This window comes from Bradysia coprophila, chromosome IV (assembly GCF_014529535.1).
Source record: "Bradysia coprophila strain Holo2 chromosome IV, BU_Bcop_v1, whole genome shotgun sequence".
Lineage (NCBI taxonomy): Eukaryota > Metazoa > Arthropoda > Insecta > Diptera > Sciaridae > Bradysia > Bradysia coprophila.
This window is the reverse complement of record NC_050738.1, coordinates 13,421,231-13,434,180: the sequence shown is the minus strand read 5'-3', so window position 1 is coordinate 13,434,180 and position 12,950 is coordinate 13,421,231. Positions and strand designations below refer to the sequence as shown.

The 12,950-nt window shown below is 36.4% G+C and overlaps 2 protein-coding genes across 2 annotated transcripts; both read right to left on the bottom strand.

Moving 5' to 3' along the window:
- Window positions 1-799: 799 nt before the first annotated feature.
- On the bottom strand, window positions 800-3,874 carry LOC119066401. Its single transcript, XM_037168861.1, has 5 exons — window positions 3,458-3,874; window positions 2,536-3,199; window positions 2,239-2,464; window positions 1,344-2,176; window positions 800-1,276 (listed from the first exon to the last, which is right to left on the bottom strand). The coding sequence occupies exons 1-5, from the start codon at window positions 3,513-3,515 to the stop codon at window positions 826-828; spliced, it is 2,232 nt and encodes a 743-aa protein (XP_037024756.1). The 5' UTR covers window positions 3,516-3,874; the 3' UTR covers window positions 800-825.
- A 5,465-nt stretch (window positions 3,875-9,339) lies between these two features.
- On the bottom strand, window positions 9,340-11,242 carry LOC119066403 (chaoptin-like). Its single transcript, XM_037168864.1, has 2 exons — window positions 11,197-11,242; window positions 9,340-11,125 (listed from the first exon to the last, which is right to left on the bottom strand). Exon 2 carries the CDS (start codon window positions 10,951-10,953, stop codon window positions 9,427-9,429), a length of 1,527 nt encoding a protein of 508 aa, XP_037024759.1. The 5' UTR covers window positions 10,954-11,125; window positions 11,197-11,242; the 3' UTR covers window positions 9,340-9,426.
- Window positions 11,243-12,950: the final 1,708 nt, after the last annotated feature.

Genomic DNA, 12,950 nt, shown 5'->3' with positions numbered 1-12,950 from the left:
AAACTTGCACTTTTCTTACCAATATTTCTTCAGTTACACGAGCCGTACATGGTCGTGTGGGGTATCATTTGAAAGGTAATTTTATGTGCTTTTGGGCCCAATAGGGTCTTATGTGGGTTTGAAAGCATCTACGATGAAATATGAGAAGTTGAAATGTTTAAGTGTCCATATTTCATCGCATATGCATACAAACCCCATAAAACCCTATTTGGCCCAAAAGCACATAAAAATACCTTTCAAATGATACCCCACACCACCATGTATGGCTCGTGTAACTAGAGAAATATTGGTAAGTTTTCAGTTGAAAACTTCAACAGCACATATTCCAGTGTGGAATAATTTTAAAACCAATGAGTCTCTATTCGGCTCAATAGTACATGTGATTACCTTTCTAATGACACCACACACGACCCTGTACGGCTCGTGTATCCAGAGAAATTTTGGTTAGAAAAGTGCAAATTTTCGGCTTTCGATCACCTTTCACCAGCCATAAAAGCTTCGAAGAATTTTTTTGAGAGTGGTTTTGGCTTCTAGGGTCGAAGTCCTTTCTAGGTACCTATAAAAAGTTGCACTAGAAAACACGCCCGATTTCGGTAGGCTGTTTTTCAAAAGAATCCCTCTATGGCATTTTGTAAAAGGAATTTTGTGAATGACGCCGGATGCGAAATTCCTCTACCACATCGATCTGAAAATATCTGATTCTAAGCTGACCTGAATTGACCTGTAATCTAAGATTGATAACTGTGCGGGTATTGTCTAAGATTTATTGTTGCGTTATCTTCAAAACAGACAGGTCAACTTTGCATAACATGAAATTTATTAAACTCAAACTTTCCTTTTCAATCTCGACTGAACATTTGATATTGTCGCTAAGTCGATCGGTATTATGCTTTGCAATCGTTCATTTGCAGCCAAATGAATTTTCAATCCATCATACCCCATGATCTCACAAAGTTTCTTATATTTTAAGCAAGCCGACCAAGTGTGCAGTTCATGTTGCTCTTTTCCCACCTTAAAAGTATATTTGGGCTGAACACCTTTCTCCAGATACATCAACACTTTTTGCAACCGTGAATGTTGTGCCTTCATGTGCTTGGAGTTAGTCTCTTTTAAATGTTTATTAGTGACTGCAATGATTTTCGGAAGCTGTGAGTTGATATGCAAATCTAGAGGCAAGGCACGCAGGTGCTCGATTATCAAACAAATAGTTTCAGCTGCAGTAGTGCGTAGTTCGACGTATTCAGATTGAAGAAGTTCATCCAAATGTCGATTGACTCTGTAAATGTGAAAATGTTGATTTTTAAAACGACATGAAATTTCTTGATTTGTTTTTTGAAACTTACGCCTCTCTGCCATGATTATCCAGTGCGGAACGAATGTCTCCTTGAGGCAAAATCGTCAATATAATGCTCCATCCTTCCAGTGCGTTGCATTGCATTGCTACCGCTGTCGCTTCATTCACAGACGTCACCTTTCGTTTTTTCGAGAAACTCCCGATGAAAATGTTTTTCATTTGATCCATTGTAAACCGAATGCCATAGAGATTTTCATTTTTCAAAAAAGCAATGAACGTAAATGCCGTGCAAATTTTCGTTACAATCGATGCAGAAATCTCCGGATGCCGCAGTTCCGTCAATAGTTCGTAGTGAATCTGTTGGGAAAATTGACTTCCTTCGCCCAAACAGACAATCACATGTGTTGCCAGTTCGATTGCGATCAATTTTTCCGGTTCCTTGTCCCGTTTCATTATCAACACAAATAGGCGAAATATGCTGTCCCGGCTCGTGAAAAATACATTGCTTGAAGCACAGTCGAATTCAAATTTCCTCCGAAGCGATAGTAGTTCATCTTCGAAATTCAACAGCAAATTTCCGTCTGCTTTTTCGACAGCTCCTTTAATTCGCTCAATTTCCGAATTCATACATTCGTCTATGTGAAGCTGCATGGTTCTATCAGACAATTCACTAAGTGATGCATTATCCAAACTGGATTCATTCTCGCATAAAATTGATTGTTTCAACGAGCTAAGCAGAAATGCATTTTCCTGTAACATTTTCGGCATATTAGCAGCACCTACCATCGTGCATAGCGAGTCGTATTGAATAGTGGACGACCATGTATCCATTGCCAGAAGTTCATTGCCAATTTTGATTTCTCTAAGGGGTATGGTACCATTCTGAAAAATTTATTATTTTTTTCAATTTTCACCTTCTAATAATCTTTGTCTGCTGTTTTTACCTTTAGATAAAACAGAACCAGGTCTTTCGTTTTATCGTTATGCGTGTAAGGCCAAACTGTTCTCCGAATCATTGAAATGTCGTCAATAATTTTTAATAAATTCTTATCCACAAATTTTTTAGCATCGTTATCGCCACAAGAATATATCACTGCAATGGTTCTAGCACAGGCAATGCTGAGATCGAATTGGAAGCATTTCAGCAGAGCCACTAAATCTCGAACAAATCTTTTTTTGTGAATGAAAAATGAGAATTGAATTCACGAAGCAAGTTAATTACTGCACGGCTGTTAACGTACCTGTCTATTGCAGACGCGGTATCGGAATCCATGAATGTGTATAGAAATGTCCAAGCTTCGAGAGTAGCCACCACAATTTCCAAATCGTCGATCTGTGATGTTCGTGTTACAATATTGTCTTTCACGCGAACAAGAGTTTTGTCAGTGATGATTCCTTCAAATTTCGACATCAAATCCAGCAAATCATTCGAGTGATTTTTGTGTAAAAATACCAGCACAACAGCAGTTTTGCATAAGGACGACCTAACAGTCACTGAATAGGTTTGTTTGTCGAACGCAGATATAACCATCGGTCTAAATCTTTCAATGAATCTCGTTTCTTCCGGCAATTGAATATAACAAAGGACGACTAGTTGGGCTGTCCACCTCACTTCCGTTCCAATGTTACGCTGAAAACTGCATTCGATTATTTCTGTAATCGTTGCAATGTGTTCTTTGAGAAAGTCAGGAATCAGATGTCGTTGCAGTTGATGGCATATTGCTGATAAAGCTTCAATTTGTAACTTTGAAGACTTTTCTTTCACTTTGTCAAAAGCTTCAAGCAGAATTTCATCGTAATTTCGGTTATCTACAGGTTGTGCTTCTTCAATCACCTTAGAAACTTCACCGATTTCCTCATCACCTTCCAATTCACCCTGAATTTCCGTATTTACATCCCTGAAGCCTGTAATTAGTCATACGGTTATAATTTTTCATGCTTCGGGGCCGAAAATGAGGGCAATTTTTCGAATTTTCTCGGGTTTCCGGCCCTCTGCATGAAAACTCACATGTGCACCTGTTTGGGACGGTTGATTTAAGGCACTTTCGCTTGTAGACCTCACTTCGTTCGGCCTACAATCCGCGAAATTGCCTAAAATCAATCGTCCAAAACAGGTACACAAATGACTATGTGGTAATTTTAGTTAACAGAAGTGCTTATTACATTTTCCTTTAAATATGCGTAGATCATCACCGGCTCGTCTCAGTTTCCTGTTCGGCATTTTAGTTCAAACACACAATAGCTTATCGTCAATAAATTACATCACATTTGGAAATCGTAGGTGTTAGGTAAGTCTAACTTATCACAGAATATTTAACATAATTGCACTGTATTCAACTGAACACCTCCATCACTCTAGTTTCAGACAACACTGAACGGACAGCACCCAGTGATTCGTATTTCTGAATGAATCCAGTGTTTGTATCTTTACTTTATATAGAGGTGCTTTCGAAATACTAATCGTCCAAATAATCACATCACATTACGAAATCGCATACATGTTAGTCATCACAGAGTCAAATTTGTTTGAAAACACTAACAGTGAACCTCATTCGTAATTCGTGTTATATCTGAAATTGCCTCTTCTTAACTTTATTGGTAAACATTAGCACGATTTCAATGGCACTGACCAGACCATACGACAAATGAGCTGACCAGTAAGAAGCAAGTCTGTAAACTTTGGGGAGTTCACACTAGAGCAACGCACTCCAATAACAGGCACAACAGATGAACATATTTTTTTAACGGTCATTTGGCCTCTTATTTTGTATGGAACGCCTGTAACGCGGCCTATACCAACAAAAAAAAACTGAATTTATATGAAAATTTTGGACAACTGCGTCGTGGAGGCCTCTTATTTAAATTCTGTTCTCGTGCCTGTTCTTGGAGTGCGTTGGCTAGAGATATTACTTTTCAACCTTATTTATTTTACTGAATGATTGACTGAAGATTGCTGATTTTGGTTCAGTTTTTCTGCGAAGCAGATTAGATTATTGCATCCACAGAATAACATATCTTTAGATTAGAGAGCTTACCTGCCATAAGCTTAACAGCTCTTCCTTTCCAAAAAGGATTTGATCTAGATTACCGCTCAATCAGCGCGTAGAACTACCTTTTTATGCCGGTGTTCATGCACCAACATTACCAAAGGTGAGGCCAGAGCCCATCTCAACCCTTACTGCACTTTCCCCGGGAGCAGTACCCCAGCGCATAAAGCGCAATTGAACCGACAGCCACCACGTTTCAGCCAAGGATAGGCTCCTCAACCGTCGCTGGGCCCGATACAGAGAGTTTCTCTGGTTCTCGGGGGGCTTCCAGCTCCCGTGGTACCGATACAAACCCTCGGGTAGGGTATTGCATCCACAATGGGGTTTTCATTGTTTATAACTCAGTAGAACTTAATACAGACATTTCCTTAGCAGCTTTGTAATGTGCTCATCATTCACTATCGCTCTTGCAGTTAATTTTTTTTACGTGTTACGGCATGTTTCATTTTCATTTACATTACCTAATCACGTAAAGCATTGTACTTACGAGGTTCCAAGTTGTTATTAGACAAGTGGGGAATACAGCCCTCCCCTTCGGGTCGGGCTGTAACACCCCACTTATCAAATACACAACTTGGAACCTCGGAAGTAATATACTATTAAATTATTTTAATAAAGTAATTTCGTTGGTTAAGTCGAAGGTCAAAGTGATTAAAAAGTGTTAAGAATTTTACTTCTTCTAAATTCGTCGGTTGGTCGGCATCGATGGTTCTACTGTTTCTACTTGTACTGGAGGGATATTCTCCCCAACGCAAAAATTCACGAAAATTTGAGAAAATCGTGAAAATTTCAGAAAATTCGTGAAAATATTTTCGCGAATATAGGCAGTGGTGACTTGTGTGTTGTTTCAATCTTTCTCCGTTAATAGCGATCGTCGACAATGTGTAAGCTGTGTAGTTTTTGGTAAGGTGCATTCAATTCTTTCATGAATAGACCGAGGAATACACTGGGACTTAAGACGAACTAACCATTATTTTGTTCACCTGTTTAAAGTTCAATTCAGATCTCAAAAGTGGTCTCCTTACTAATGAGGAAATGTAAGGAGGAGTCTTTAGACAAAAAAATACGGAAGAAATAAGAAAGTTAAATACTATTGTAGCACTCTCTTATATTTACCTCACATTGACGTTCATTATCAACTCTGCATTGAGCTTTTGTCCATGTCCAGCCTACACTAAACTTGTGGAAATTTAATGCAACTAAAGCTGGAGCGTCAGATCTTTTAAGGATCTTTTACCGGATTCGATGGTATTTGAAATGAAATTTACTTCGTGTTTTTCTTCTCTCATATATTACTATTTTCTCTTAAGTGTCAGCAAAAATACATTTCAGACTCCAAAAATAGCTCTAACATCTTTGTGCTGACCGTGTTGGGGGCGTTGGACGTGGTGTTGTTGTCGATGGTGTCGGTGGTGTTGGACGTTGCGTTGTTGTCGATGTTGTCGTTGTTGTTATTTCTGTCAGCGGTTCACAACAGAGAAGAAGGCGTCCTCTTTCTCCCGTTTCATTTAAGATACAATAATCTTGATAAATGAACCAATATGGAACTGGACATGCAATCACCGGTGATGGGCTGCAATCAGTATAAAAACACCTCGGGAAGTACCAATCTGACAATGCAACACAAATTGTTGTTGCAAATATAAGTAGCTGGATAAACAGCTTCATTTCTTCCATTTATTTTATTTTCAAATCCAGCTACGATGCACTTGTATTCAATTGCAAAATTTAAATACGTTGCGTCCTTCGACATTTATATAGCGTTTTCTGGTTTTGATTTCCGACAAACATCCCACCGATTCAAGCTGGTCCTATTTTAAGTAAATTCGCCTGTGTAAAGTCTACCTCTTCGTTCGTATATATTATGGGTCGTATCTCCGCCTTCTTTTGCAAAAATGCAAATTATTTGTTGGCATTGTTTTTGAATTAAGTTTCTTATGTGTAAATTTTTTGTGAGTTAAGTTTATTATGCAAATTATTTTGGTCTTTTTTTCGAGTTAAGTTTCTTATGACTCCAGAAAAGTGAAAACAAATAATTTTTTTTTCAAATGACGGCAAATGACTGACAGTTTATTTCTGGAGACATATTTTGATTTTTTATTTATTTATTAAATTTTACGATTCGCTACAGATCCTTACTTTCTCAATAAATATTATCACTTCATGTGTTGTACTATTTTCAAATCTCTCACACGTTTAGTCTTGATTTCCTTTTACGAAAAAAGCACTCCGTTTTCTCTCCATTTCTCTCTTTCAACAATAGGAAAGGGGCGTGGTATAGAGAAACGGAGGCAAAACGGAGTGGTTTTTTGTAATTCACGAAACTGCCTAAAATCTCCGTCCAAAGCAGATACGTAAATAACTAAACACAGACGAAGTTGATATTTTGTTGCTGAAAGATTTTGTTAGTTATTTGTTAATTTTTGTGTGTGTTTTTGTTGTGATGGCTAATTTATTAAATTTTACGTGTTATGGCATGTTTCATTTTCATTGCCTAATCACGTAAAGCATTGTACTTACGAGTTTCCAAGTTGTTATTTGACAAGTGGGGAATACAGCCATCTTCTTCGGGTCGGGCTGTAACACCTCACTTATCAAATACACAACTTGGAACATCTGAAGTAATATACTATTTCATGTGACAGGGAGCTGCCGCAGCATTTTCTGCCTAAATACCTTCTTATTTCAAAATTTTGGTTCTGGTGTTTGCGACAGCGACACGTATCGAGTTTCGTAGTTGGTATAAAAAAATAGTATGCACGACTCGGGGCAAAAGTAAAGCCCACTGTTGAATTTTTTTACTTTCGGCCCCTGTAATTCAATGTACTAATTCTCACAAACAAAAACACTCAATTCGGCTGTTTCAATTTATTCCAAAAGAAAACAACTTGCGTGACCAAGTGAATGCAAGATAATCTGTTTCGACTTTAAAGCACAGTGGCGGTCTCAGACTAGAGCATGCTAGTCAACATCAGTTACTTCCACTATGTCCTTCACAAGACAGCGAGGTTTTCCAAATAAACAAACGTGTTGGAATCCTGATGGGAAGTCACTACAAGTCACATTCCATTACATCACTACGATTTGCAATTAAACTGATATGTAATTGTAAAATCACGAAAATAAAATGAAACCAACGTACCACTCAGCATCATAATATGCAAATTTTGCAAACTTTAAATGCCTCTGTGGCACAAAACGTTGTATGCAACTCGATGCAAAGTAATTTATTAGGCTCACGATGTGTATTATGACACACGGCCTGCGGCCTCGTGTCATAATTACACATCTAGAGCCTAATAAAGTACTTTGCACCTCGGGTGCATAAATTACTATTTCACGAGTTGGAAGTTTTATGTTGGTGATATTTATTGAAAATCTTTATTAAATTTCATTATCACTTTACCTGTTTATAATATATGAAGGGAACTCTTGAAGTTCAAATGGACGTCGGGTTGTATTTTAATATAATGATCTTTTCTATTAAAATATGTAATCGCTCGTTGACAAATCATTCATTAGATTTAATTGATAAAATCATGTGGATCAGAACATTTCGTTTATTGTCATGAACTAACAAATACAAATTTATACTAGGTCTGATAGCACGGACAATCCTGAGCCCATAACCTGTTGGTTTTTCTGGTATCAAGTATTTCAAGTGAAATAAATGTGAAAACCTCAATTAAAACAAAATCAAGCATACCTTGGCCAAATGCCCTCAAATTTGGATATCTGGAACCCTGAATTGTGACCGACATTCTTAGTTACACCGCTTAAACAACACGGCTTTGTCAGCCTTTGCCTTTGATCCGCCTTCGATAGAATTCAATACGGTTTTTGCTTATTGATAAATTTAGAGCACTAAGAATTTTATTTTCGCTTGCAGTACGACCAGTTTATGGGGTGGAAGTCCGAACACGAAACGTGTTATGTCTTACGTGAATATTATTTTGCTTTTTTTCAGAGACAGTAAACAATAAACGATTTATTTGTAATTTCTTGGATACATCTTTTTAACACAGGTTTCATCAATTTAAGTTCAATTTTGTGTTTGTCATTCATAACATTTCAACCTCGGTAAAATCGACTTTGAAATCTTAAAAGACGACGTGAAAATGCAGTGTACATAGGGCTTTCGTTGACTCTCCATCATCTTTCAAAATAATTTAGCTTATGAAGATAATCATTTCAATAGATTTGTTGCATCAGAAATACCTGATTCTGAAAATTTCGTAGCAGTCCACATTATAGCCTGGTGAGGGATCGAAGCATGACTAGAAATATCACAATAAACTAGAAGAATTTTCTAAGGCTGTAAATAGGTCTGAATAGGTCACGCAGATCACAATTTTATTAGATATGCGGAAACACACCAATCTAATCCTGATGGACATACAAAAAAAAAACACTACATCGTCACGGCGACGAGAATCATCACTGAAGGTGAGTTTTTGTATGAAATTCTCACTTTTATCGCCAATTGTGTGTAATATTGTCGATGAAACACGCCTGGAATAATCATGAATTCTTTATTGACAAATTCAACTGATGTTTACAATATACAATATGTATATGCGCTGTGTTTCAAAATCAAACATCAACAATAGACCGTGTGCAGTATAAATAATTTATTTTTAATTGATGTAGATTATTATTCTGTAGAACAAAAGTGTAAACAGAATCTCTGAAAAATGTCTGCTTGATTTTAGATCTCATTTTAAAAGCTGTAATTTGAATGAGACGAAAAGGATATCCGAACCATTCTAATTCATTCTAATTGGATTCTCACTAAGATTCTAATAAATGGGATGGCATCGGGATGGCAACAATATATTTCAGTAATTTCTATAAAAAAATTAAATATTTTTTTTCAATGGTTTTCATGGGAAATCTTCTTTTTATTGAAATATGAAACTTTTTTCTCAAAATCTGCTGGTCGCTATTATAAAGTGTTTAAAAACCTACGAAATCGAATCATTCATAAATAACAAACGTACAACAGAGACTATCATGAATTTATTTCAACAAATAGAAATAATTACTTATACCAAGGCTCTTACACTCTTTATCAGTTGCATATTATTAATCGGAAGTCAGAAGATCCGTTCTAATTATTTCAACTGAATTTTCAGCAAGACCATGATCGTAACGTTTTTCATTGCAATAGGTTACATTCACCTCGTCTCTAAACCTGAGAGAACGCCAAATCAAAATAACGTTCTTCGTAACAACAACAACGCATATTGTGCATAAAACGACGAGAACAAGTACCAACAGGACGCGATTCGTTGAACCGTTTTCTACATCCTCAATCAATTTAGTCGCTGGCTGATTTTTTGTCGTCACCGATTCAATTCTCCACTTTTGTGTGACATAATCATGAAATTGAGTGTTATATTGGACCTCAGTACCTTCATAGCATGCAACTTTTTCAATGTGATTTCCATTCAGTAATGCATCGGACACAAAAGTGACATCAATCCAGTCTCGCATAAAGTCGCTCAAATATTCGCAGGTGAAATTATTCTTTGTAATTCCGAGAAGGGTCACTTTTGGAAATTTTACTGTTGTCAATCCATCCACTTCCGTTAAATCGTTTCCATCTAAAAATAAACTTTCTAGTTGTCGCAAATCACGCGCAAAAGCGTTGAATTTTAGCGTTTTGAAATTATTGAATGAAATGTCCAAAAGCTTGAGATGTTTTTGGTAGTGGAACGTTCCGTATTGAATGTTTGAAAGACTTGTATTTCGTAGTACCAATTTTTCAAGGTTTTCCATTTTCATGAATGTGCTAACATTCAGTTTACCCACGAAGTTGTTCGTTACGTCCAAAAATTTCAGTGCCTTACCGAGTCGATTGAAAATTTGTGGAACGTTTTCGATTTTGTTTTGAGACACGTTGAATGTTTCCAAGACATCTAAATTCGATTCGATGGTTATCCATTCCAATTCATTTGAAAATGCTCGCAAATGCGTCCAGTTGCTGTTCAGTGTGATGATTGTTAATTGATTGTTTTCGATATTCAAATCCAGATAACTGCCTTCACTCTTTCCACTCATACAATCACCATCAAACGACGTTAATCTGTTGCCCATTAAGTCCAAAATTTTCACGTTTTCAAAATATTGGCATGCAAATGTCGTTAATTCATTGTAAGGCAATTGCAGGAGATTAAGGTCTTTATTTTGAGCGAAAACACCGGTGTCAATTACTTGAATGAGATTAGAACTCAAATATAATGTGGTGAGCGCTGGCAGGGCAGCAAATGTTCGATTATCAATTGAAGTGATTTTATTATTCGATAGATCTAAGATACTTAATTTGCTCGAATGATCTGCAGACGAATGCTCAAATGCCATAGGATCAATACGACTTATTTCATTGAATGACAAATCCACTTTGGTTATTTCGGGTGCATTTACAAAGAGCATGGTAGGAATTTCGATTAGTTTGTTGTGTGAAGCATCGAATTCCATCAAATGTTCAGCATAGGTAAAATCCTGTAATCGCACTATCTCAAGGTCCACATTTTTTAAATTGAGTTTTTGTGTTGCACTATACGTTTTGAAGAGGTTGAGTTCCAAACGAGAGAAACGACATCCAGGCATAAATTCAATTGATTTAATGTTTTGCTTATATTTCGAACTTCCCCCGTAACAATAGAAATAGCTTTCACAACAAAAGTATAAGTTTTTACGCGAATTCTCTTGTTCAACTGATCCACTACAATAAAATCTTAGATCTCCACTTTCAGTGAAGTCACATTCCACAATATCGTCACTATGATTTGCAATTAAACTGACATGTAATTGTAAAATTACGAAAATAGAATGAAACCAACGCGTACACACCATTTTCACGAGTTGGAAGTTTTATGTTGGTAATATTTTACTGAACTGCGAGACTCTAAACATAATCAGTAAATTTTATTAAATTTCATTATCATTTTATCTGCATATAATATATGAAGGGAACTCTCGAAGTTAAAGGGGACTTCGGGTTGTAATTTGACTATTAACATAAGTACGCACTCGTCGGTGGTAAATCATTCATTGGATTTAACCTGTGACATACGGCTATTCATCTTTTATCGGTAACGATAACAAAAATAATGACAAGCTTATGGTAACATGGTCCTTCATATAGTAAAATATATGTTAATAGTATATTACTTCGGAGGTTCCAATTTGTGTATTTGATAAGTGGGGTGTTACAGCCCGACCCGAAGGGGAGGGTTGTATTCCCCACTTGTCAAATACACAACTTGGAACCTCGTAAGTACAATGCTTTACGTGATTAGGCAATGTAAATGAAAATGAAACATGCCGTAACACGTAAAAAAATTGAAGTCCTGTGAAATCAACAGGTTAAAAATATGATCGTTGGGAAGTAATAGAACCGATAATAATACTGGTCATATGCTTGCCGTCTGTAACAGGTTAATTGCTAAAATGCGGATCAGAACATTTCGTTTATTGTCATGAATTAACAGATTAAAACTAGGTTAGATAACAAAACCAATCCTGAGCCCATAACCTGTTGGTTTTACTTGTATCAAGTATTTCAAGTGAAATAAATGGTAAAACCCCTTCTTTGTTTCATTCACAGCTGGTGGTTAATTAGTTGGTAAATATGACAACAATTTGTTTATTGTTAAATTAGATCAAAGGTATCATCACTGAATACGAAAGAAATTAAGTTTCAAGACAATCTATGGTTTGATCTAAAGGGAATTGTACACCATTTCATGTAGTGGTTTACCCCTCGGAACAAATAGCATTATATCAACCGGTCACTTTATATTTGCATTTTACTTTACGTAAACATTTAAAATCCACCTACAAGTATGCATATCACACAGGAAGTTTGAAATTTTTTCAGATCGTTGCTAATGGTTTATATTTAGAATTTACATGCGTGCGGCCAACGCACTCAAGCAAAAGTACTTCGAGTGACAGCTGCACAATAGAGTACTATTTCGTATGCAGAAAAAATTCCACGTATTTTTTACATTTTGAGTACTCTATTTAGAGTACCACTCATGCTTGAAGTGCGTTGGTGCGGCTCGAAAGTCTAATGTTAACAAATTTTAATCAGGGCCTATTTTTGGAAATTTTTTTGGAATTTTTTTCCAAAATTTCCAAAATATTGCCAAAAATTTCCAAAAACTGCGAACGTCCAAAAACCGAATTTTTCCACCATTTCGAACCATTCCAAATGAAGTCGAGCATGATTAATTTGATAGATGAGAGTGTCAATAATCAAACAAGATAATTGAGAGTCGGCTAAAACACAAGGCTGAGCTCAGGAATTGCCAAAACCGTTCGAAATGATGGAAAAATTTTCGGACGTTCGCAGTTTTTGGAAAATTTGTGCAATTTTTTGGAAATATTGGAAAAAAAATCCAAGAAATTTTCCAAAAATAGGCGCTGCTTTTAATAGCCTTAGCATGTAAACTAATTCATGTGTGTTTCGAAAAATGTAACGTTTATCTTTTAGGTTATATTCATCTCTGTGGATGAAATCGTCGTTGTTCGTGTTGTCAAAGTTCGTCTTTACAGTTACGTGGAACAAACCTATTGGGCAACTATCATTTCGATCTTGA